Source organism: Octodon degus, unplaced genomic scaffold (assembly GCF_000260255.1).
Source record: "Octodon degus isolate 3935 unplaced genomic scaffold, OctDeg1.0 scaffold00008, whole genome shotgun sequence".
Lineage (NCBI taxonomy): Eukaryota > Metazoa > Chordata > Mammalia > Rodentia > Octodontidae > Octodon > Octodon degus.
In genome coordinates this window covers 11,032,132-11,058,642 of record NW_004524584.1, presented here as the reverse complement: position 1 = coordinate 11,058,642, position 26,511 = coordinate 11,032,132, and the positions used below count along the sequence as shown (strand labels likewise).

Below are 26,511 nucleotides of genomic sequence, written 5' to 3'. Positions count from 1 at the left end.
GTATCTCATTGTATCTGGATTCTTTTTTTTTTTTTTTTTTTTTTTTTAAATATCTGGATTCTTAAAAAGCATCTCATTCCCAACTGATTCTGATGCCTACCAAAGCTTGAGAATCACTGGATTTTTATGTCATCCTTTAGATAATAGACCTAAATTTTAGTTAGTGATTTTAGTGTAAATCCCGCAATTTGCGTATCAGAGAAGGCATTTGTGGATGTTTTTGAATGTTTGTTTTAATCTGTATTGTTCTAGACGTGCTACTTTACTTTAGACTCTTGTGTTTAAAGTGAATTTAACCCCCTTGGGTAATGTGGTGGTTCATAAGAACATGTTTATATAAGTCCTTTTCCCAGTAAAAGTGTTTTCTAAACTGAAAAAATGGACGTGCCTGGTCCTTATAGAAAATATACTTGATGAACAAATGATGAACTTACTTTTCTGATCGGTTATGTTGTCTTTTTGTACTTTCAGTGAAAGGTTACTTAAAAGGCATGTGTATACTAATGTCTGCTGTAGCAATTGTCTATTAAGATAGAAAATTCTAGTATTTTTCCCTTTAATAATAGTATTGATTCTGTATAGTAAGAATTTTGCAGAGAATGTCAATGTAATGAAACTGTTTCATACACTTCTGAAGATCTCGTATGGGCATACAGCAGAGGATAAATGTTAACACCATTGGTGTTACCCTAGGAGAAGGGAACAAGTATAGTATTTGGATATCTGTCATAAAGTAGAGACTGTGATACATGTCTATTTATTTATTTATTTTTCTGTATTTTTTAGGGAAGGGTCTACAGGATATTCAGGGTGTCACTACTAGATCAGACTTGTAATGATTCTGTTTATAGCCCCCCAAGTGCTGGGATTATAGGCGCACACCACCATGCCCAGCCTCGATGGCCTTCTCAGCACGCCCCGCGGCTGGGGCTGGAACCTCTGTCCCTGCACTGCCTAAGCAGGCACTTTAATCCACTGAGCTATTTGGCCAGCCCTAGAGACTGTGATATACTTTTAAAAATAGCATTTCTTTTACTTGTTATTGAAATGAAAACAGGTATTATCCTAATTTAACATTGAGGAAAAAGATTCAAAGAAGTTAAACAATTCAGTCACACACTTGAAAAACCTAGAATTGGATTATGAATTGGCATCAAGGCTGACCTTGACTATAGGATTGTTTTCAGGGTGTCGTCTGTGGAACAATAGCATCAGCATTTCCTAATACAGTGCAGATTGTGGTATCTGTTCTAGACCTGCTGATTTAGAACCTAGAGGATAAGACCTATTAATCTGTTCTAAAAAACCCTCCAGGTGATTCTGATGCTCACAAATAAATTTCAAGAACCACTTGATTGTAGGTTTCAGTTTTCTTCTTCTTTTTTTTGGTGGAACCGGGGATTGAACTCAGGTCCTTGTGCTTGCCAGGAAAGTGCTTATTCTACTGAGCCATCTCCCTGGTCCCTCAGTTTTCTTCTTTTAAAGCTGTAAAACCCTGTACTACTGTGCTAGTTTTTTTATTGAAACCTATACATGTAATACGTAAAAGCAGAGCTTTACGTATTTGAGGATGGAGTTGAGTCTGTATTTGAGGATGGGGTTGAGTCTGGGCTCTTTGACTTTCTAGCTATGGAGGAGATATTTAGTCCTGCTCCATTGTGCTAATGTCTAACTCAACTAAACATGGTGTACTTTGGGCATGTTAACTTACATAGTATTATGCAAGAATACTGCCTGCATTGTTTTCAGCCAGATGATCAGTTAGAAACTTGTCATTTGGATTTTTTTGGGGATCGAAATTCCCTACCTCCTATGGAGGTGTCATAGATCATACTACAATACATATAGGTACTAAAAATAAAAATTGTACCTGGATTGTGTTTTATGCAGACTTTGCTTTCGATAAGTACAACCACATCTAGGTGGAATTATTTAGGTGTCATTCACTGTTGGCTTTATTCAGCAAGTGTTGCTTTTTTAATTTAGTAGTCCACATGATTTCTGTAAATTGGTGTGAACTGCAGTTCTTGGTTTAGAATTGCTATTATCAGCATTATCCTGTAACTGCTGTTTCACTTTTTTCCTCTCTCCTGTCTATAATACATCTTTACATTTGTGAGTTGGAATTACATGGTTTAGCCCCTGGAGTTCCCAGAGCACCCTCCATCCCCATGTCAACTGCTAGCTAAGCAGTTATGGAGAAAGTGCTTTCCAGTTAAATACCAGTATACTTTATGGACAGCAAGTGTCTTTCTGATTACTTACAAAATGAAATTTGGAAAAATTTCATTGTTGAGAGCTAACCTGAGAAAACTTTGACTAGCCCTTACTCCTGCACTTTGCAGAGATGAAGTCTTCTTAGATTTTGTATGTGGCCTGACTGCTATTGAATAATTTGTATTAACTTTCAAATTTATTTCTTAAAAAGCTAGAATTTCCCCAGGCCTGTGTGTGTAGCTCATTTGAGAAGGTACTAACCTTTCAAAGGCGGAATGTTCTAATGTTTAATATAGTTCTTGCCTTTTAGACCTGCTTAGGCCACAGATTATCAGTTTTTGGCTACATGTTAAACTCACCTTTGAGGTTTTTTGAAAGAAATATTTTGCCCCACATCAGGCATGAGCATGAGCCATGAGCATGTTGTTAGCGGATTGTGTCTGGATGCTTGGCTTGAAACAAAACAAGCAAAGAAGAGAAATTCTTAGTTCACTTTGTTGCTGTACTAGTACACCACAGATAGGAGGCTTAAATAGCATTTAGTTTTCAAAAATTAGAGAGCTGAGGATTCCAAAATTAAGGTACTAACAATTTGGCTGCAAATGAAGGGTTTTTCTTTTTTTTCTAGTTGTGTCTTCAGATAAGGCAGGGAGAAGGGAAGTAAACTCTCTGTTGTCTTTTTATAAGGGTGTTAATGCCAGGTGTGGTGGCACGTGGCACATGCCTATAGTCCATTACTTGGGAGGCAGGAGGATCATTGTGAGTTTAAGGAAAACCTGACCTAAGGCCAGCCTAAACTACAGAGCTAGACCTCAACAGCCAACCCAACAATAAGAAAAAGGGCATTAATCTTGCCATGAAGGTATCACCCTCATAATCTAACCTCCCAGAGGTTCCATCTCTAAATATTATCACTTTAGAGATAAAAATTTCAATATGAGTTTTAGGGGGCACAGTCCTCTCCATAGCATCTCCCGTGAAATTCTAGTCTGTGCTGGGATTACAGCTAATGATAGCAGTGATTATGATCTAAAATAGTAGTTAATCATTCAGGAATCTTGTTAAAATGCACATTTGGATTCAGTAGCTTTCTAATGGGGTCTGATCCATATGGGACCATTTTAAGTGAATTACTTATATAGCCCAAAAATCTGGAAACTTTTGTAGTTTTTAATGTAGCATGTATCTATGTTGATCTGATTTAGTGCTGCAATGGAATTATTCAACTCTGTAGCATATCGACTGGGCTCTATGGGTGTGTGTGTTCGTGTGTGTTTTAGTAAATATTGATTCCATGTCATAGGTAGTTCAAAGTATGGCTTTAGTAAATGTAAAGCAGCTGCGTAAAGATTAACAACATTTAAAAATTTTAATTTTTGTTGTGGTGGTGGTGATGGAAGGCCTTATGCATGAAAGGCAAGTGCTGCCATTGAGCTATATCCCTGTCCTCGGTATTTTTAAGGCCAAGCAGAAAAAAAGCCACGGGTGAAAGCCAGGACCGTAGACAACATTAGAAGAACATAGCTGGGTGTTTAGATAATTTACCTTTAACTAAACATGATATTTCTTACATTTTGTAGTTCTCAAGGTTAGAACATAACTAAATAATTAAAAAATGTTTTATGATGACACAACTCTTCTCATTTACCTGTAGAAGATTAAATGCTTATTCACATAATAATATGGAATAACTGTTTCACACACCAGCTGTGCTTCCCCCCCCCATAATTTTATTGAGAAACAAATAGCAGTGAGACAGTTTCAAATCAAATCGGTAGGACAGTTTCAATAATAATACATTGCATACATTCTTCCTAGTGGTTAATTGCTGTTCAAGATGCGGACATGATATCCTATTTACAAACACCATTAGAACAAATCCCTCTATTCATTAAGAGAATGTAACTATATGTCTATCCTAACCACTTTGAATACACAGATACAAAATGGACATTCGTCTGTATATCCTTTTTTTTGTTAAGTTCCGTTATTTGAATATTATAGATGTGTAAACTCAGCAAAATAGTTTTAATGATCCCACCAACAGTATAGGAAGGTTCTAGCTTCTATGTTTTTCTCCATCATTCGTTTTTGGTTGTCTTTTTGGCTAGCTAGCCTTGTGGGTATGAGAGTAGCATTATGTTGTTCCAGTTCACATTGTCCTATCTCTCATCTGCATTATTTTTTCCTATATTTTTCTAATAAATTTATAAACATGCAGTTGTTTTATTTTTGAAATAAAAACAAAACTTATAAAAGCGTTTTTCTCTTATGGAAGAGTGCTCTTTACAAAAAGGTAGCTGCAGAATAGACACCTCTCTACCACTTGCTTTTTGAATGAGTGGGACTTAAGGAATTGCAGAAGTATGTGGTCCTATCAGGACCATCAAGAAGTTATTTTCAGGACAATACATGCAAACTTAAAATTTCTAATTAAAAAATTCTTACAACTGCCTGACAACTACCACATTCTCTCCTTCAGTAGAGAAGCGTGACCTGTTATTGCAAATCATTTACTCCACAGCTATAAGTACCTTTGAGCAGTGATGAGAAACCTCTTAGAAACCGAGTACCCAAAAACGCACCTCAAAGCCCACTTATCACAGTGACAACACTGCAGTTAAACCTGAATACCGAACTTACAGTTTATTTTTTTATTAAAGTATTTTATTTATTTATTTATTTTGTGTGTGTGTGACCAGCTCAGCCCACCAGGGGGCGGGGCTGGCTGGCATGTGGTGCTGGGGATTGAACCTTGGTCCCTGTGTTTTGCTTAGCTTAGCTTGTTCTAAGTGGGTGCTTTAGACCACTGAGCCATCTCACCAGCCCGAACTTACAGTTTAGAAAAAGCAACTCATGCATGAATGTCTTTTGTTTAAAAGAGAAGCACAATGACAGAGCTTTCGGTGATAAGCTTCTTATTGAATGGTAAATGTTTACATTTGCCATGCTTTTATGTGCTGTTTTCTAATGGTAACTGCTCGGGCGATGCTGGGGTGACTTGGGCATGTGCTGACAGAGAAGTCTCTGCGTGCCCACAGTGTCTTGTTTGCCACCTCTGCCTTAGAACACAACTTTGATTGGCAGGTGTCTCTGGAAAGTTTAGGGGTGGAATGAGGCAGATACCCACAAAGAAAAACACAAAATTTGACAATAAAATTCCTCAAATGAGGACAAAGTTTTTTTTAAAAGGTACAGTTCCTGGGCTAGAAAGACTAGGAGATAATACAGTATTAAATACAACTGTATGATCGGGGGAGGGGAGAAAAGAGGATAAAAAGTGATCAAAATGTTGAATATTTGTACTGATTCCTCAGTAAACATAAAACGTTATAGACATACACCAATAAAAATTTAAAAAAATCATATATCTAGGACTTAGTAAGTTGGTATATGGCAGTAGTGGTGAACCAATGGCATGTGTTCCATAGTGGACTATTATGACTGAAAGCTCTGAAAGTGTTCGCTGTCAGTGCTGTGGAATAACTACATTAACTCCTGTTGCTGTATTTATATAAACAAGCTTAGCGCTAACTACCAGCGCACTGTGTTGTCTAAGACTTACCTGTATGACTAGGCTAAAACTACTATGCCAAAATTTTCCATTAAAGCTATACACCTTACCTGGTCTGATAGTCCTAGAGAGATAACTTCCAATTCTTATTTCCATCTCTATATCTTTTTCTTAATTTTATCACTGTAGCACATAATGCTTATATTTCTCATGGGATGTTGTTCTTTGACAGTTTTTCTATTATATCAAATACAGGAAATGTCTCAACACATTTACACCTGGTTTTATTTATCTGGTATTATTATATGTGTACATTGAAACAAGGTACCTAAACCACTGAACAAGTGAACATGTTCAGGATTAGAGGGTAGAAAACTGATACAAAACCACAGATGTGCAGATTTTACCGGACTTCTCAAAGATCTACCGTCTAAGTCTGTAGTATGGGCTGCAGCTCCCTGCCATCCATCACTTGAATTTTTGACCCTACAACTGGGGCCAGTGTTTTGATTTATATTTCTCAAAGTGAGTCCATAATTGCATTAGGAAACTGAATCTGGTTTAAAATATAATGTAGCAAGCTTATCCTGACAATTAAATTTGCGTTATGAGTATCCTTAGGATTTATTCTTGTAACATTTTCTTTTGCTGTGTTGGGGGTCAAATCACAGCTCTTATACAAGCTAAGCAAATGCTTTACCATGGGAGCTTTATCCTCGGTGATTTTTTGATAACTTTTAAATGGAGAAAATAACACTGTCCTTGGAGAAGGATGAGGGTTGGAGAAGGTAGGCCCTGGGTAAAAATTACTGGCACTTGAAATTGGTTGGCCTGACTAGGAATGACAGGCACTGCCACATCACCCCTGAGGACAGCTGCTGTCTGAGATTGAGCATATCTCATGCCTTACAGAATGGCTTTAGATTCAAGCCCTAAAACTTTTCCAGCTCGTCATGAAACAGGTTTTATTACTCTGCAACATGTCAGTTTATTTATTTTTTTATTTATTTTTAAATCTACAGATGGAGTGTAAGCAGTAGCTGCAGTTCAAAAATATCCTCTTTTATCATTGCCCATAAAGGATATGCTGTACTTCTCAGTGAGCTCCAAGTCCTGGTTCTTTCTTAGAACCAGAATCCTGATGTTCCCACTTTCTGTCTCTGTGGTTCCCCAGTGGAGCTGTCAGAGTTTACAAACTGCCTTCACATGGGCAGCTTTATGTCTTTTATAAAAATGCCTACAGCCCTTGTTTCTCATTGTTTTCTTGTATTTTTGAGTAATGTTCTGTTGCTTTCAAGGAATTCCTTTCAGTTCTTGACTTGGAATAACTTGGAGTTAAATATCATCCTGCATTCTGGGCTTTATAGTTGGTTCCTACTTTTCCACTTACAAACAGACATACTGGAGAGAGCATGTGGCTGCAGTTGGAGAATATCTCAAAATGGCCCTTCATCTGTTTAGAGAGCATCATTTTCTGTTAGTATCTTGTCTTATACTTTCTAAATGAAAAGCTCTAATTTTCTTCTCTTGAAGTTTCTCAGCTCTTTGGGGTCTCGAATGCTATTGAAGGGTTTTATGCAAACTATATTCAAATGTCCACGGGCCCACTCTGAATCAACTACCAAAGGATTACTTGAAAATTTTATGAGTAAGTCTCATACTCCATATTGGGTATCAGGGTTAGCAATTTCACTATCCTCTTGTTTTGTTTCATTTGTATTAGACTGAAGAATGAACCTATGGCTTGTGCATGCTGGGCATGCACTACCACTGACCTTTACCTAGCCAATATCCTAATGGTAGAAAGTGTATTTTAATAAAAAACTACTGTAAATCCAACTTTACTTACCTTGAATAGTAATTTAATTCTGAACAGACTGAGCTCTTATTACTGGTAGGTCAAATATGGTTTTAGTGGGTTTAGCCTGCAGTTAACTAGGCTTAGGTGCTATTCTCATTTTATGTGTCAACTTTTTCAGGCACCTTAGAAATAAAGGTTTCTGTTAATTTCATTGTCACTGTATGCAGTATAAGCAGTTTTCTTAATTTTGCTTTATAATTGTAGAATGTAAAATGTCAGCTGATTTATTTTCTAGTGTCTTAGGTCATTAAATTTTCTCAAATGTTTAACTTGGAAATGATTAGTGAAATCTTTATCCTAGTGTGTTTCATAGATTTGAAATAAGGGTACTTTCAGAGGCTGTAAGACATGCACTATAGATATGATATAAAATCCCCAGGTTCTTCTCTAAGTCTTTACATTTTTAAATTGTTGCAAAATAACTTCAAGACTTTGCATTAAAGCAATTTCTAAGAATTTTTAGTCACTAATAATATATTAAGAGTAGAGGGGCTGGGGAGATGGCTCAGTGGAATAAGCGCTTCCCTGGCAAGCACAAGGGCCTGAGTTCAATCCCCGGTTTCGGAAAAAAAAAAAAAAAAAAAAGAGTAGAAAAATACTGCTACTCTTTGCTACAATATTTAGACATTAAACAAAGTCCTTTTAATAAATGAGTAGGAAACTAATATTTGATTCCAGAAACTGTCATAATAATGGAATACTTTTTTCCTCTTAGCTTTTTTTTCCCTTCAGTAAATTGGTTCTTTATGTGTGTAAGGCCTCTATACTAACACCTTAATAGTAATAGAATTTTATATTACTGTTCTTTAATCTCAGTGTTGTTTTAGGGAAGTGTTTTATCTTAAAAAAGTTGATTATCCTAGTGTGAGCACTTCTTATCTGATAACTTAAGTACCTTGATCTTGGCAGTAAGGTGATCATTGATCATTTGAGTTTCACTACTTCAATTGTGCGGCACTGTGGCAGTTGAGTGAGGTGTTGTCTTCCCTCCAGTTACAGTAGTGGAGGGAGGGTTTTGTCTCCTTTTCTCCTATTTGCTGAAAACCTTTTGTCTGTAGGGAGTCTCAGTTTAGGACCAAAGACAAATCTGAATTGGGGTTTATTTCTAGAAGTAACCTAATAGCTAACCCAATTAAAATTAGCATACTTGGGATTTGTTTCTACACACTTCTCTACAGGTATTTGCTTATGAAACTGCACCAAGGAAATAGATGTTTTTGTTACTACCTTTTGTTGTGACTTACTCTGCATGTTGCCCCTTTGCTTACCTGTGCGTCCTCTGCTTGTCTGGTTTCTTTCACTTTTCATTTTTCTTCTAGCTTGAAAGTAGCTCTCTTAAGTCTGCTTTGCTGTCATGGTGTTTTGGAAGAATACCCAGCTTATCCCTTTCTATGATCCAGGGGACAAGTAGTTAAAATAGAGAAAGCTTAGCTGTTGCTTGTTCCCTGTGTTAAAGGTAATGAGTTTAGAAGATTATGATTATGTGTAATCATCGGGAGCTGATAGAAGGGACATCTGTTTTATGGTGTACCCTTGTGTTCCTGGAGAAATGGAATCTTCTCTTTATATAATGTAAAGAGTTTTTTATTTGACCTGCCACTATGGTTTAATTTTTGAAATATATTTTCAAGAAATACAGCATGTGGTTAACATAAAGGTATTTAAGAACTTGATACTTGTTATTAGTCTGAAGATATTTTTCTAACCATGTAAAAGTAAGTTACTGTGAATATTTGCATTTTCATTTATTACTCTAGACTGTATTACAGTTACATAGTATATTCAGATATTTTTGCTTCGGTTTATTTCTTAGGTTGCACGTTTTCAAAAAATACCCAATGGTGAAAATGAGACAATGATTCCTGTATTGACATCCAAAAAAGCAAGTGAATTACCAGTCAGTGAGGTTGCGGGCATTCTCCAAGTAAGTGTGTGGTGGGGAGGAAGGGATTAGATTGTGTAAAACTAATGCCATAAATCAGTACTGTCCAAAGGAATTTTCTTGGCTCGGTCTGTATAGTACAACATACCAACTGTAAGTTAAGTATGACAATTAAATTTGCAGTTATACCTGACTAAGATAAACATGCCTGATTGGCTTGAAATGTGACTATTATATTGAAGGAACTGAATTTAATTTTAATTCACTTAAACAGCTAAATGTGGCTAGTGGCTACTTGATTCAGCTGTGTAGCTCTAGATCGTATGCGTTGCCAGGAACCATTAGTGTTATATAAGTATTAGGTCAGTTAAGAAACAGATCTGTTCAGTTAGTAACATAAGTAACATTAAGAGTTTTAATATATATATGTGTGTGTATGTACAGGCTAGCTTGGGTAATTGTACCACTGATTTCTACTGGCCTATTGAAAGGAACAATTAATGCTTAATTTTTTTCTTTTTAATTTTTTTATTAATTTTGCATGCTTCTATCTGGTAATCTGAACAGCTGCTTTGAAGATGACAGTATGCAATACAACAACCGCTGATGGATTCCTACCATCTTGTTCAGTGGAATTTTGCATTACGCTTTTTTAAAATTATTTTTTATTCTTTTTGAAAAAATAAAGACAATTCCATTACTGTAAAAATGTTTTATTTTTTTTGAACACCATTTTTTCTGAGGTAAAGTAAGCTTTAAATTCAGAGATACAAATAAATTTTATTTATTTATGAACAACATGAAGAAGGGTATATTTTTGAAACACTGAAAATAGTTCTAACTTTCTCTTCATACATTTAATATATTTTGTGATACTGTGGCTGTTGGTATCCATATTTGAGGGGTGTTTTTATTTCTAAGGCAAGGCTTTGCTGTGTAGTTGGGTGGCTTTGAACTCAGTATATAGCCCATGCTGGCCTCAAACTTACAGGTATTGAACTAGTAGCTATCCTAGCTCAGCCTCCAAAATAAGATTGCAGGTGTGTATCACCATGCCTGGCTGATTTTGAGTTTTTTAAAAAAAATTACACTGTTTTAAAAGTGCTTATTTTAAATAAGCTTAAGTTTTGAAAATGTTCATTATTAAACTCTATTAGAAACCTTTTGGGCAGGGAAACTAATCATTTTCGAGTTGCAAGTAATTGCACTTTTTTAGTTTTGTACCGGGGATTGAATTCAAGATGTTGTGCTTGCCCAGCAGGTGCTTATGCTGCTGAGCTATCTCCCCAGCCCAGGTAATTGCATTTTTAAAGAGAGTTAAAATTGAAAATCATGAGACAGTGACTGAAAAATTTAGGTGGTATTGGCATAGATGATGTTATACTGTCCTAAGAATAAGCTCATCTTCATATTTAGAGTAATTTAGGAAGTACAGATTTTTTTTTCTTTTTTGGTGGTACCAGGGGTTGAACTCAGGACCTTGAGCTTGCCAGGCAAGCACTTACTCCACTGAGCTCTCTCCTGAGCCGCTTCTGCTTCTTCTGCTTCTTCTGCTTCTTCTGCTTCTTCTGCTTCTTCTGCTTCTTCTGCTTCTTCTTCTTCTTCTTCTTCTTCTTCTTCTTCTTCTTCTTCTTCTGCTGCTGCTGCTGCTGCTGCTGCTGCTGCTGCTGCTGCTGCTGCTGCTGCTTCCTCCTTCTTCCTTCTTCCTTCTTTTTCCTTCTTCCTTCTTCCTTCTTCATTTATGTCATACAGGTCTCACTACACAGCTCGGACTTAAAGTGATCCTCCTGTCTTATCCTCCCCAGTGTTAGGATTATAGGGGTGCGCCACCACACCCAGCTTTGGTGGCCAGCGCATTGTGTGCCTGGAGTTCAGGGCCAGCACAGCATGGGGTACAGGGGATCAGACCCAAGTCCTTGCTCTTGCCAGGCAGGCACTTAGAATGCTGAGCTATCTCCCCAGCCCAGAAGTACAGATTTCTAGTGTGAAATAATTTCTGTAATGCCTGAGCAAATAGTAATACCAACCTCAGAATTTTGATAAGCTTAAGGAATAAGGAAGATATGGCCTACTGACTTATTTTTTTGGCAAAACTAATTTTAGAAGCAACAACAATAAAAACAGGTAAGCTAGTTAAATAGGTAATGATATTTTAATTTAAGTGTTGTGGCTGATTTTATTCCTTTTTCCCCCATGTAGAAATAGGAGCTTGTGTAACTTTTATCTTGTTCCTTATAAGAGATCAATTTTATTAAGGTATAATTTTCAAAGAATATATTGCACTGATTATAAGTGTACAGACAAAATTGCATTTTGATAAGAACAAGTACCACAGTTGAAACACAGAACGTTTTTATTACTCCAGAAGGCACCTACATGTTTCCTTACAGTTCATCCTGTCATTATTTCATTACTGAGCAGCTTTCTTTCACCATAGCTTAATTTTCAACAGTTTTATAAAACTGACTGTGATCATATTCTGTGTACTCCTTTGTGTTTGTCTTTTGTTCTGTGCAAACATTTTTCGATAACTTTTATGTGTATACTCTAATAGGCTGATCTTCAGAATGGTCTAAACAAATGTGAAGTGAGTCATAGGCGAGCCTTCCATGGCTGGAATGAATTTGATATCAGTGAGGATGAACCACTGTGGAAGAAGTATATTTCCCAGGTAACATACTTTTGCTTATGTTTCTGTGGTGTAATATACACGGTGGGCTTCTGTTATGTAGCTGTTTACTCCTGGCAGGTTATTTATGGAGAAAAAAATAACTCAAAAAATTTTTACCTAAAAATTTCCACTTGTTAGGGTTTACTGTTAGGTTGGAATTTCTGTAATTTTTAGTTTATAACTTAAAAGACAGCATTTTCTATGATAGTAGATCACATAAGAGCAATACTGTTGCCAATGATTTCCTTTGCAAATACTGAACTTATACTTTTTATTTATAGGAATACCAATTTTTTTTTTTTAACTAAGCAGGGCAAGCTTAGCAAATCAGTTAAGTTGGATAACTGAAACTCTGACTTTACCTGAGTGTAGATTATACCTTCATTTCTTAGTAGGCCCGTTACCTTACCTTTCCAAAATGGTGCTAAGGAGATAGCTCCCAACAGATGAGATGTTGCATAATTGTCATTATCTTCCAGGAAAGGCTCATTGCAGAACTCTTTTATTTTGATAACAATTAGTTAATATAAAAAGTTGGAAGAGCCATGGCCCACTTCAACTACTAGGGCTGATTCTTTTTTATATAGAAAATTTCTTTGACTCCTAACCTGTGAGTTCTTTTTTTAGAAAGATCTTTTTCTAACTTTGCAGAAGGGCCTTCCCTGCTACTGAGTCTGCATTGCATAATCTTAACTTTGCAAATGTGTGTGTCTAAAATAGCAGAACCAAAATTTCAGAGATGAAAGGCACTCTGTGTTGTTTTGTGGGATAGTGTTCACAGTGGAGAGTAATATCCTCACACTTACCTTTCCATCTTTACTGCAGACTTCAGAAAGTATAAAGCAGTTGACGTTTCTTTTCCCCCTTGATCCTGTTATTAAAGGTTGAGTGCCTGCCTCTCAGGATTTCCATGAGCATTAAACAGTGCCTGTAATATAGTTGAGCACAAGCATCAATTGACAGTAAATGCCAGTTGTTAATCACAGGGCACTTGGTGACTCTTTACTCCTTTGAGAAAATACGAATTTGTCCTGTGAACACACCTGTTTCATGCCTGCCACTTACCAAGTGGTGTGCTTAATTATTACTCTGGCACACCTTATTTTTTGGGGGGAGCTTGAGCTTTGCCTTCAAAGTGTGGTGGTTAATAACTAACATTTGAATAAGGTTTTATGGTTTACACAGTGCTGTAATACTCATTCTTAGTTAATCCTCACTATGAGTTCCTGGATCTAAGGTTTCATTTTACCACATGATGAATCTGGAGCTTACAAAAAGATTAGGTTACCACACAGGTGATGGATCTGGAATCTAACCCAGGTACTCTGAGTCAGCCCTGAACTGTCTTACAGTTGTACCTAGCAGTGGTTTTTTTTTTCCTCTTTAGTTATAGGGATTACTTGGGCATGATTAAAAAATGCTAAAGACTAGACCCAATACCCAAGATTTCTGGTATGAACCTGGGCATTGGTATTTGTTAGAAGTTCTCTGTGTGATTCTGATGTGAACCACTGTGCTAAGGATTAGACTGTAAAGGTGGCTGGTGGTGATGGCCTATAAACTTGGAACTGTCAAGTATAGGGCCTGCTGGGATAGACTGTGATAGCCCTTTTACTTTGCAGTTTTGACTGTCATGGACCACTTCAGCATAAGAAGGAGATTCTGGAGTCAAGAGATTTATTCTTTTCCTTTTTAATTTTTTTTGCGGTACTGGGGATTGAACTCAGGATCTTACGCTTGCGAAGCAAGTGCTTATTCTACTGAGCTATCTCCCCAGCCCTTGGAGTCAGGAGACTTAGATGTAGGATTTTCAACTGGAATAATTGGGGGTGGCTTTGTTGGTTGTTGATTTAACTCTACCTGATTGGGTTGGTGAGATGGTCCTGTTTCTTTAGATTTGATTTTCTCTGTCAGATACTAGGAAAACCAGTGAGAAAAACCTTCAGTTTTTTCTATGAAGAGGTTGTAGTCTTGTCTGTTCTAGATGCCTTTAAGGGTTATTCCTTTGGTGTGTGGGCTACCACAGAATTGTAGTCAATACAAATTTGCTTACTTTAATGTTTGAATCTCATAGTTTAGATATTCTAACTCATTTTAAACTAAATCTTTAATTTAAAAATCATTTCTAACTTTATTAGAAACTCAGAACTGCTGTATTTATTAAATTAATCATTAAATATCAAACATGGTCTTAATCATCCAGTAGAAAAGTATAAAAACAAAGTATAAGAAATAAAGCCATGGTATTATGTTGAGCTGTAGGGGACTCAGGTCAACAGTTTCTGACATTGCCAGTGAAGCAGAAGACCCAATACTATTATGGACTACTGAACTCTTTTAGAATATTTTGCTGAGTTTATACACCTATAATATTTAAATGATGGAACTTAACAAAAAAGGGGAAAAAGATGAATGTCCATTTTGTATCTGTGTATTCAAAGTGGTTAGGATAGATATATAGTTGCATTCTCCTAATGAATAGAATGATTTGTTCTAGTGGTGTTTATAAATAGGATATCATGTCTGCATCTTGTACAGCAATTAACCACTAGGAAGAATGTATGCAGTGTGTTAATTATTTAAACTGTCCTACCAATTTGATTTGAAACTGTCTCATTGCTATTTGTTTCTCAATAAAATTATGGAAAAAAAACTATAAAGAAACATGGAGAATGACTGAAAAAAAATTAATCACTAAAAATACGTGACTACCATAAAGAATTAGGAAATTCTTTGTTTAAAATATTGGTACTTCATTTTGTCTTTTTTTGAAATGGAGCATTTAGGAAGTTTTAGAACTGCTTAAATATTACTATTCTCCCCTTTTTGGGTTTGGTTAAATAAATAAGACAATAAAACAAATGTAAACTTACAATTTTCTAACTATATCCTTAGGGGTTTTTTAAAGCTGTTGCTGCGATGGAACAGAACTGACTTTCACACAAGAGTGTTGAATTGCTGTTTGTTTTTACTTTCAGTTTAAAAATCCTCTTATTATGCTGCTGCTGGCTTCTGCTGTCATCAGTGTTTTAATGCATCAGTTTGATGATGCCGTCAGTATCACTGTGGTAAGAAAAATATAGTTTTCATTTATTAATGTGTGAGTTGATTACCTTTTATTTTGAAAAATAGATTAAAAATGCTGTCAGGGCCTGGGGAGATAGCTCAGTAGAATAAGTGCTTGCCTGGCAAGAGTAGGATCCTGAGTTCAATTCCTAGTACTGCAAAAAAAAAAAGAATGCTATCAGGATATTTGTGGTTAGTGCTCCAATCTTCTTTTAGTTGTAGTAATCTTTGTTGTTTTTGAGAGCTCAGACTGGACTTGAATTTCTGGGCTCAAATGATCTTCCTGCCTTCGCCCCTGAGTTGCTGGGTCCCATACCTGTGCCACTATCCCCGGCACTTGTAATAGTCTTGAATGACATTCATGAAAATTATTCCACAAGCTGATAATTTTAAAGATATGAAATATAGTAATTTTCCACTTAATTTAAAATTTCTTTTTCTAACTCAGAGTACTTAGCTAATTATAAACTAAAGCCTGACCTATGAGGTTAAGAATATTTTTTAATATTGCACACTATATATACTATATGTACAGTTTTTTTGCCAGCTAAGCTATTCACATTAAATATTTTTATTAAATATTTAAATATTTTTATTCACATCCCATCTTTCATTGTAATATAAAAATTTGTAACAAGTACAAAAATTTACTGAAGCAAGTTTTTTATGCTTAAGAACACAGCAATAGATATTAACATACTGCTTTAATGTTCTTGAACTGTTGCTTGTGGGTACGCTTCTTCAGGGGATGTGAAGTTAAAACAAGTAGTACAAAGTTGATTCACAATGCAAGATAGATCCACAAGTTTTGAAATAACACATTTTATGACATGTTCTTTGATACAGTTTTGTATTCTACATTGCACGTTACCTCTGAGTAACTAGTACTTGTTAAGTTTTATTTTATTTTTATTTATTTATTTTTTTTATTTATTAGAGAGAGAGAGAGAGAGAGAGAGAGAGATGTGTGTGTGTGTGTGTGTGTGGCCAGCTCAGCCCACCAGGGGGCGGGGCTGGCTGGCATGTGGTGCTGGGGGATTGAACCGCAGTCCCTGATGCTTTGCCAAGCTAGTTCCAAGTAGGTGCTTTAGACCACTGAGCCATCTCTCCAGCCCCACTTGTTAAGTTTTAGTACAGTATTTAAGAAGAATATACAAAAGTATCTGAAACATTACCTTTGGTTTTACTACAAATTTTGAATCAGTGATTCAAAAGTCATGGTGTGTGAAATTGTTAGACCCTTACTAGAATAAATCAAAGTAATGGCCCCAAAGTGTTTTGGTTATCATTATTTTTTCTTCATTGTTTCACTTAAGAATGTTCTTGATGAAGCTATAAAAATTCGTTTTTTAAAATCTTAATCCTTGTTTTTTATAATCTGTGTAATGAAATAGGAAGAATGTGTAATGGGCATGTAATGTGAGGTGAACTAGCTTGTTACCTGAAAGGATAATGTTTTTAATGTTAAAATCCAGGCTTTCAAGCAATAGTTAGAAGTCTGATAAATTCTTATGCATTACCATGAACTTAGGTAGCTGCCTAGTGTTTTAAGAATTTATTCTAATGAGATCAGTAGTAATCTGAATAATTTTTAACGGTTATGAATTATATTGACCTTTAGAAGATTTGAATAACCAAGAGAACCAATATTTTCCTGATGACCAATGCGTGATATTCCAGATGTTCAGTATACAAGGTTGATTCACAACGTAAGATAGATTCACAAATTTTGATGTAACACATTTTGAGGTGTTCTTTGATACAGTTTTGTATTCTACATTGCACGTTACCTCTGAGTAACTAGTACTTATTAAGTTTTAGTGTAGTACCTAAGATAGATATCCAAAACCATCTAGAAGAGTTAGTAAGATAGTCCTGCCTCCTCGAGCAGGACTGTCTGTCTGAGGTTTGGTTTTCTTTGTATTTCAAAAAAAAATTTTTTTTTTTGGAAAAAACACTATTCTGATTTTGCTTAAACCATGTAAGGCAGTGGATTTAGCAAATTCCTGGTAAGTCAGACATTAGAAATAGAAAAATGTGGGTGGGAAGTATAGCTTAGTGATAGTGCCTCACATGCAGTGGTCCTGTGTTCTATATATAGCACTGCATAAGAACAAACAAAAGAACAAACACCTGAATTTCTCACCATTTTTTTTTCTTTTCCAGTGCTAGGGATCAAATCCAGGACCTCAGGCATGCTAGGCAAGTTCTGTCCTGCTGAGTTGCATTCCCAAGCCAGTTCCTTTTTTTGGTTTTGAAAATGTATTTTTCAGAAAAGCATTACTTGTGTTAAATGTAGTGTTTTTTAAAAAATTTTAAGATAAATTAATGAATAATTAAACCTAAGTAATTTTAAAAGTAGTTAAAATTACCAGATATAAGTAACTTATGTAAGCAAAAGCCAGACCTCAGGTTGTGAGAGCAAAAAAGGGTACTGAAATAAAGAATATGAACTGTCCGATTGCTCTCCCCCGGGAACACAAAGTTGCCCTTTATTTTAGCCGATTTCAGTGTTTAAAGACTCCCACCCTAGGACTGCATATACAAAAATCAAATATCAGATAATAGTTATGTCTTGTTAATATCTAACTTAAAAGGCTTTGTCTTTATTTTGTTTAGGCAATACTTATAGTGGTTACAGTTGCCTTTGTCCAGGTAAGTAATCTGTTTTTGTCAACATAAAACTTTTATGTTAATTCCTTAAAAAAATTAAAGTGGCTCATGAAAAGTTTGTAATTACTGAGAGGTAGTAATATGTATTCCCACAATTCTTTGTTCATTAAATAATTTCAGGTACAAACAACTCTTTGAAGGAGTGTGTGAAATTAAAGGACTGATTTGATTTAGATAGTGAGATGAAGAAAGCCTACTTTTTAATATGGTCTTGGGGTAACTGGAGAAGATGAAAACAGAAAAGCACCATAATGGAAAGATAATTCAGCAATAATTTTTTTAATTTTTTCAATGAAAAAGTTGGGCCAGGGCTTATGATTTTATAACACTTTTCATGTTTATATATATTTTGAGGGCTTTTGTGTAATTTTTTTTTTGCAATGTATTAATTATTTTTATTTTTAATTTTTTTTGACATCAGTTATTTTATTTTAAAGAAAAAGAAATAAAAACAATGGTACAAAATCTCAAAACAAAATTTTAGGAGAGTAGCAATGGTTAGTACATTGTGTATTGTTACTGCCAAAGTAGTTTCTCATCTTACAAGAAATAGGCAAGAAATAATAAACAACATAGGTACAAACCTTTTTTTTTTTTAAAGTCAACAGAAAATGGAAATATACTTTTTAAAGTTTCTAATACTAGAAGATATACAATGTCTTTTGAATAAATTGTAAGTCAAAGATACAGTATAAATCTGAGAACAAAAATTAAGATTAAGCAATATTCAGAAAATTAAATGTTTCAAAACAATTGAACTAAGAAAAAGTTGTAATTTTTATAGTTTTAAATTTTATCTATTTAGAGATGTAGTTTTGTGTTACTCTCATACAGTGTTGCATTTTCATTTGATGTAGTTTGTGGTAGATGTGAAATTTTCACTAGTGCTAGCACTGCAGTCACTTCAAAACATTCCTCACCTTTCCTTTGTGCTATTGTGTGTTTTCCTTTTAGACCAAAAAAGGTTAATGTACTTAGTGTAGGCATGGAACAAAAACAACAGTGATGCTGAAAACTAAACTGTTCATAGGAACATGATTAAATAATATAGTAGGGCGTAAGATGTCTCTGACACTCAATTTTTGGTGCTGAGGAAGGGGAAATCTGGAGTATCTTAGGGTTAGGGCTGAAAGTTTTCACTTTTCATATGATTCAAATAGATGGGAATCATATGAAGGCCATCTCCTTCATATAAGGCCATCTCCCTCATGTTTATTCTATATTTTTAAGTCAATGTTTTCCATAAACCATTGCAGTTAACATGGGTTTAAATATTCAAAGCAAATGTTCTTACATACAATTTGAATTCTTCGGCTGTTAAAACACAAAAAGTAAAATCTTGATTATAAGGCCTAATGATCTTAGCTTTTAATGACTCGAAATTATGTACTCTGGGCACTGATCAGTTTCGATTTTCTTATAATACCAGGTTTGCGCACCAAATGTTAAAATGTAAAGTTGGCAGTATTACCAGAATTTGTTGATCACTACAATTTTACTCTCTTAAATAGGGAATCAGTTTTTATGGGTGGGAATACAAGCACAAATGAAGAAAAGGTTAAGAATTGGGAGAAATGTAAAACTGTGATTGAGATTAATATTTAAATCTAAATGGAATATGCTCATATAACATAAATTTTGCATTTCTTTGTACATGTTTTGTTAACAGTAAGTTCTGCTTTCCTTTTAATAGGAATATCGTTCAGAAAAATCTCTTGAAGAATTGAGTAAACTTGTGCCACCAGAATGCCATTGGTATGATCATTTTTTTCTGAGAGGGATTTCCGCCACTTTAAAAATAAAAGCTGAGTGTGACCAGTACACTGTACATTGTTGACTCAGCTTTGATCATTGGGAAGATACTATTAATTTAGCATTAAAAATTCCTGCTCTGATCAATTTAATTTTTTATATATATGTATAAAACCACTCTAGTTTTTTGAACAGGATTTTATTACGTATTCCTGCTGGCCTGGAACTCACAATCCTGCTGTCTCTGTCTCTTAAGAACTGGGGTTCATGTGTCACTACTCCTGGTTAATTTTGATGTTCTTGAGCTATAGCTATATTCTGTAAATGTCTGTATATGTGCATGTGCTGAGCACTGTTCTTATTTATTTATTTATTTATTTATTTATTTATTTTGCGGTACTAGGGATTGAACTTGGGACCCTGCGCTTGCCAGGCAAGCACTTATTCTGCTGAGCTATCTCACCGGCCTCTGAACATTTTTATTAATGAGAGCACACAGATGATCCTTTTCTTGCTCCGGATAGTCCAGGGCATTGAACCATGTGCCTTATAGGTTCCAGGCAATTGCTTTCTCATCCCGGTTTTTCAGGCCTCTTTCTTGATTATATTTGACTTAGCTCCTTTCAAAACAACAATAATGCGGTGGTTTTCCTCAGTCAGGACTACATGAAATAATTGTGTTAGATCAGCGTCTTGGCTTCCTCTCACTGTGGTAGTTTCTGTTTGTTGCAGTGTGCGTGAGGGAAAGCTGGAGCACACTCTAGCCCGAGACTTGGTTCCTGGAGATACTGTTTGCCTGTCTGTCGGGGACAGAGTTCCTGCTGACTTGCGCTTGTTTGAGGTAAGTTTGAGGATCTGTTTATGAGGAGTGAAAATATTTGGGGATAAACCCAAGCAAAGATAAACCCTAGCAAACATGAAGTAATAGAAATTTTAAAAATTAAAGCTGCTGAAAAAAATAAACATTAACAGTTTTAAGGACCAACATGATTGAATCAAAACATTTGCTATTCTGTTTTAAATATTGACAGAGGTTAATGGGTTTTGCTCCTTAAAATGTAATTGTTTCCCTTATAAAGTTTATTTAGGTATCCATTTAGTGAATCAGCAGAGATTTAGGAAACCTGTGTGTTAGAACAGTATGGGAAACTGGAGATCTGATAGAGTTCTTGTGATTTGAGAGCATATGATGTGTGTACATAAATCATTTACTGTAAAATAAGAGTTCAGTAGTAGAGTAAGAATAGTTAAAGAAATACATTATGAAAGTTTACAGGAGAGACTCAGTTTAATTGAGATCAGAGAGTGTCTGAAGACAGCATGGCTTTGGTGGTACTAATGGAAGAGTAGAACTAGAAAGAGACAGAAGGAACAATAAAGTGATAGTATTCAAATCTGTGTGCTCTTTTTAGTGCAGATGATCCTTTGCTTGCAATCGAGTGTGTCTCAAACTCTCACAAGTTGAAAATATTCTAAGTCAAAAATGCATTTGACACACTGAATCTGCTATCATCATTTTAGTGACATGGTACACTGTAGAGTACTATACCAATTGTTTACTTATGACTGTGTGGCTAACTGAAAGCCATAGATTAATGTTGCTGCCCAGCATCACAAGGGAGTGTCACATTGCATATTGTAGGTTTCTATGGAGTATGCATCTTTGCTTTCTCTTTGTAATGTAGTGTTTTCCTATAGCAGTGTACTACAGCTCTTGAAGTGTGTAGGAATCATCTAGGTTCTAATATGGTAGCTCTAAGATGTGGCCTAAGACTCTGATACCTAACCAGTTCATGCCAAAAGTGCTGATCAATCTACCACATTAATTAATTAAAAAATTAATTACAGCTTTATTGGTGTGTAACTCATGTCACACCATATACACATTTGAAGTATACATTAGTGGTTTTAAGTGTATTCAGGAATGATTTTCATCTAAGGTAAGGTGAGGATAAATGGAGCAGGCTTTTTTAGAGCTACTTAGACTAGTATACAATTCAAAACTTATCTTTCTGAAATAGTGGGAACTACTGTATGTTTTACGTTCCCCAGTTCCTCCAATCTGTCCTCTTTTTGTTTTTGTTCAGTTGATTTCCATTTTAAATGTATTTTTTATTCCTCAATTCCTTTTCCTTTATAAAGTTGTTTTCATAGTTATTACCATGAATATTATAATTAGCATACTGTACTTATATACTTGTTTCAATTTCTACTAACTTTTGTAAAATACAAAAACTTCTAATATAAACTAATACTTTTCTGACTATATAGTTGAACCTTTGTTGACAAACTTAGTTCTTTCCATCCTTCTGGTTGCAAACTGAATTGGACAGGTGCTGAATCAAATTCAGTGGTTAGGCTCAGGGGGACCAGCAGTACAGCTCAGCAGCACAGTGGTTCAGTGTTGACCGTGTGGGAAAATTTGATTCTGTTTTCATCCAAATGGGTTTTTGACCAGAAACATGGAAAGAATTAAGTTCATGAACCGAGGTACCACTATATTACTGTCAAAAATGACATTTTTATACATTATGTCCCTGTTATATAGACTTACAAGTATTTTATACATGTACTTTTTTACATAGAAATCAAAATATAGAATTCCTCACTTTATGTTTGCTACATAACTACCTTTATTGGAATTCTTTATTTCTCTATTTGGCTTTGAATGAATTTTTGTTTGTTCTCCTCTTATTTTGACGTAAAAGACTCTTCTTTTAGCTTTTCTTATAAGCCCAATCTTGTTAGTGATGAATTTCCTGAGCTTGTATTTATCTAGGAAATTTCACATACCACAGATAAAATTCTTTTTGAGCAGAGTGGTTGCCAGATACACAACTCTTTTTTGAGAATTTTTTGAGTGCTTTTACTGTCATTCTGTTGCTTGTATTCTCCATGGCCTTTGGTAAGAAATAGGCTATAAATCTATCTAAATTTCCCTGTATGTGATGACAGGTTTTTTGTTTTTTTTCTGTTTTTAGGAGTCATTGTTTTTCAGCATTTGATTTTGTGTATCAGTGTAATGTCTTGTTTGTTCTATTTGGAGTTTATTGAACTTCTTGGTTATATGGGTTCATGTCTTCCATTGAATTTGGAAAGCATTCAGCCTTTATGTTTTCAGATATTCTCTCTGTTCCTTTTTTGTTTTTCTTTGTAGGACTGCTGTAATGTGTGTGTGTTGTTATATTAGGTAGTGCCTCATGGGTTCACTACATTATTAATTTTCCAATTTTCTTTTTCTTTATGTGTTTAGGCTGGTGAATTTCAGTTGTTCTGTCTTCTAGGTTGCTGATATTTTTCTGTCATTACCCCTCTGGTGAATTTTCCTTAGTCCTAGGTTTCAGTGTGTACTTGGCAAGGCAGAGTGGCACATGGCAGAGGGCAGCAGTTCATGGGGGTGGAAAACAGCAGAGAGCAAAGGGAGGAGCAGTGGCTGGGCTGCTCAGCTAGCAAGCCTCTCTCCCTTTCTTACACTGTATGCAGATTATGTGCTCCAGGGTGGGTGTAGCACTCACACCCAGAGTCCCTGCATTGGATCATGAATTAATCACAAACTCTAGAAGCTGCCTCTATGACTGCATGCGACTTTGGGGGGACAACTAGACACAAATTATAACAATAGGTGGTGCCATCTTATGTACCGGAATTTTTCATTTGTTATTATACTTTATAGCTCAATATTTTTAATTGTTTTCCTTTTCATAATTTTTCTGTCAGTATTCTCTATTTGTTCAACAATTACTTTGTTGGTTTTCCTCAGTTCTTTGAGCATATTTAAGACAATGAACTTAGTCTTTTTCTATTAAATCTATTGTCTGTTTGTTGCTTTTGTTGTCTTTTGCTGCCTTGAATTATTACCCCTCTGCCATGCCACCTTGCTATGGAGCCATCTGGTTATGGACTAAAACCTCCACAAATTGTGAGCTAAATAAAACCTTTCCTTCCTTAACTTTGGATGTCAGGTTTTCTGTCTCAGCAGTGAGACTTTGCCCAAGACAATAGGTAAGTTTGATAAATGGATTAGTAGTATTTACTACCTTTTTGTGATTTATTATAAAAGTTTAGCTTTTAAAAGTTTCTGAATCATCTAGGTTACTTACAGATTTGCAAAAAATGTCAGTATACAAACATCTTAGGAAAGTGGAGATTTTAAATTGGTTGGAAGATATTGAGCACAGTGCTTCAAAAAAGTGTGAACTGAGGAATGCTATCAAGTTGAACATGTTGAGAAGAACTTTTGTTTCTTCATTGAATGAGTAGAATTCCAAGATAATGCATCCTGAGGAACAGTGAGACTGAAGTGGTGTTTCCTCTGCAGAGGCTTTTTCTCATGTCTTCACAGGAAAGACTGTTGCAAAAGTCAACCTTTGCAATTTGGTGGAATAGTACTAGTGAAATAGCCTAGAAATCCTTTTAAACTAAATACTGGCCTTTAAATTTTTGGTAACTTGATCAAGTTGAATCTTTGTGTTTTAGTCAGAAAGTCAGCATTCCATTTAGCAGGTTATAAAATCAATTTCATATATCCTTGTCAATAATTTGGTAATGCTTGGTTGACTTGGCTTTGAGTGTTAATAAGTTAAAACTCCTAAAGAATTTTTAATTACTTTCTTCACCTGGATAAGCAGAGCGGTCTTACTTTATGAAAGCAGCATAAGAGATTTTATGCTTGTGCAAGCTGCAAGTAAGTACAGCGGGAAAAATCCAGTTCTGACTTGATTTTAATTCAGAGAGTGATTGCTTTAGTGGTATCTTGTAGAGCTATTCTTTTTTTTTTTTTGTTCTGAGTTTTGGGCTGTTTTTGTATCTTATTCACAGGTCTACCACAGTGCTCAGGAAAGAATGAAAGTGACAATCCATTTTCCTACTCATAAATACTTCTTTTGAAGGGTCATTGTTTAAATTTGTGTATAAGATGCATGGGTGTGGTTGAGTCTTTGATTCATTTTATTGTGTCTTGCTGTCATGAATGGAATGGATAAATGATTCTAGTATCTTTCTTCTCAGATAAATTGTGAATGTTAATGTGTAGTAGTCTTGCCTAAATAGCAGTCTTGTTAGAAATGACCACCTTCTTCCTACTTTTCCCAAAATGCCTTCACTGTTAAAACATAACTTAGAAAATGTTCTTATTCACTGGATAGTCGAGATCTTTGCAGTTTGAGCAACTGTATGACATTGCCAAATTTCATCATTTATAATAATTTCTTCAAAATTTGTTTTAGTTGTGAATTTATAATTATATGCATATAAAGAGGGCCCCAACCCCCTTTCTGTCATATCACCTCATCTCTTTACAGTCTTGGCTGATTGCTCTTGTGGTAAAATGATCTGCCTCTTCTCTGTTGAAACATTCAATTGAACTGAAAATGATTATTCTTTTAAATGACTTTTTCGAGTAATGCTGAAACTGAAGAGGTAGACCACTTATGACTTAGATGATAGGGCCAAAGAAAACCAAACTTTTGCGCGTGCTTTCTCTCTTTTTTTTTTTTTTTAGTGGTACTGGGGATTGAAGTCAGGCTCTTGCGCTTGCCAGACAAGCGCTTATTCTACTGAGCCATCTCCTGGGCCCTTGCTCTCTTTTTAAGATACTCAAATTATTTTAGACAATCACGTAATGTTAGTACTTATCAGTGCTTAAGGCTGATAATATTTAAGCTAAATAAATCCTAAGGGTAAAAATACAAATTTTACTTTTGTAAGAGAAAGCTATATCTCTTAGCAAATGAGTATTTGTTTGCTTTTAAATGCTAGTAGGTCTCTTTGCTAGTTGAGATTAGAAAATTACATGCAGTTTTGCTATTTAACAAGCATTGAAGAGGAGTTTGCTAAATAAAGTGAATCTTATGTCGACCTGCTATTCAGAAAAGCATTTTTAAAACGTATTTCCTTAAATATGTTTGCTTCTAAGCAATTATAAAATTGGGGAGAAAAAATTTACTAATTTATCCTTTGAATAATTAATTAAGATGAATCTGGGGTTAACATTTGTCATCAATGGGATTTCATCTCCAAAGCTTTCTATGTACATGTATTGGGTGAGTTAATCTGTCTGAAAAGTGTGAAAATAATAGTCCTTGCCTCAAGGAGTTGTTAGGAGAATTTAATGCGGGTATTTGGCAGTGTGTGTGGTTGAGTGACATGTTAGCTCAATTTTGAAGAAAAGCCTATCTTACAAGTTTTTTTCTTGGTAATTTGTTAATAGAAAAAATTATGCAGTTCTAAAGTTAATTTGGGAAGAAAAGCTAAATAAATACGTTCCTTTGTTAGTTTATTACCTTAGAACATGGTAGGTATTTTGCTATCTGAAGTTGATTTGAGATAATGAACTCAAAATAATTTGACCTGTATTTGTATAAGCTTTTAAAGCCTATTGATCCATGTTTTAAGAAACCATTTTTTTAAGCCCAGTTTGCTGCTAAATTGCATCAGATTGTCATTTTACCTAAACTTTTATGCTAATAATTTTGTCTTTGATTTTCATGCTGAATAAATAGACTCTTGATTATCTTTGCAGGGTTACATATTTACCTAAGATAGGAATGTGGAGCCAGGCTCCTGACCTTGAGGTCTTGTGCCTTTTGCTGCGGGTGGCTTTCCCTGATCGTGGCTCAGCCTTGGAGTTCTAAGCTCTGTCAGGGCTCTACAGAAGGGTCACATAATTTTGAAGAATGTTGTCTTCTATCTAAGATGTACTTCTGTTTGACTGCACTTGTTTTCCTTTTACCTAGTGTGTGTATATTACACATTTATCTAATTTTAGGATCATTTTCCGTTAGACTAATAGCTGTGAATAGATTTGTTTACCACTGATGCTTCTAGTGTATATGATGCAGTGTACACATTAAAAAATGCGTTAATAATAATGAATG

The 26,511-nt window shown here is 35.2% G+C and overlaps 1 protein-coding gene across 2 annotated transcripts in view; it reads left to right on the top strand.

Annotated features, from left to right (window-relative positions):
• The window catches only part of Atp2c1 (ATPase secretory pathway Ca2+ transporting 1), a 147,130-nt gene that overhangs the window by 56,014 nt on the left and 64,605 nt on the right, over window positions 1-26,511 (top strand). For both annotated transcript variants that reach the window (XM_004625023.2, XM_023705261.1), the window contains 6 exons: window positions 9,406-9,516; window positions 12,029-12,145; window positions 15,124-15,213; window positions 17,831-17,866; window positions 19,578-19,639; window positions 20,369-20,477. In XM_004625023.2, the coding sequence (XP_004625080.1) occupies window positions 9,406-9,516; window positions 12,029-12,145; window positions 15,124-15,213; window positions 17,831-17,866; window positions 19,578-19,639; window positions 20,369-20,477 (525 nt within the window). The remainder of the gene's footprint in view (window positions 1-9,405; window positions 9,517-12,028; window positions 12,146-15,123; window positions 15,214-17,830; window positions 17,867-19,577; window positions 19,640-20,368; window positions 20,478-26,511) is intronic.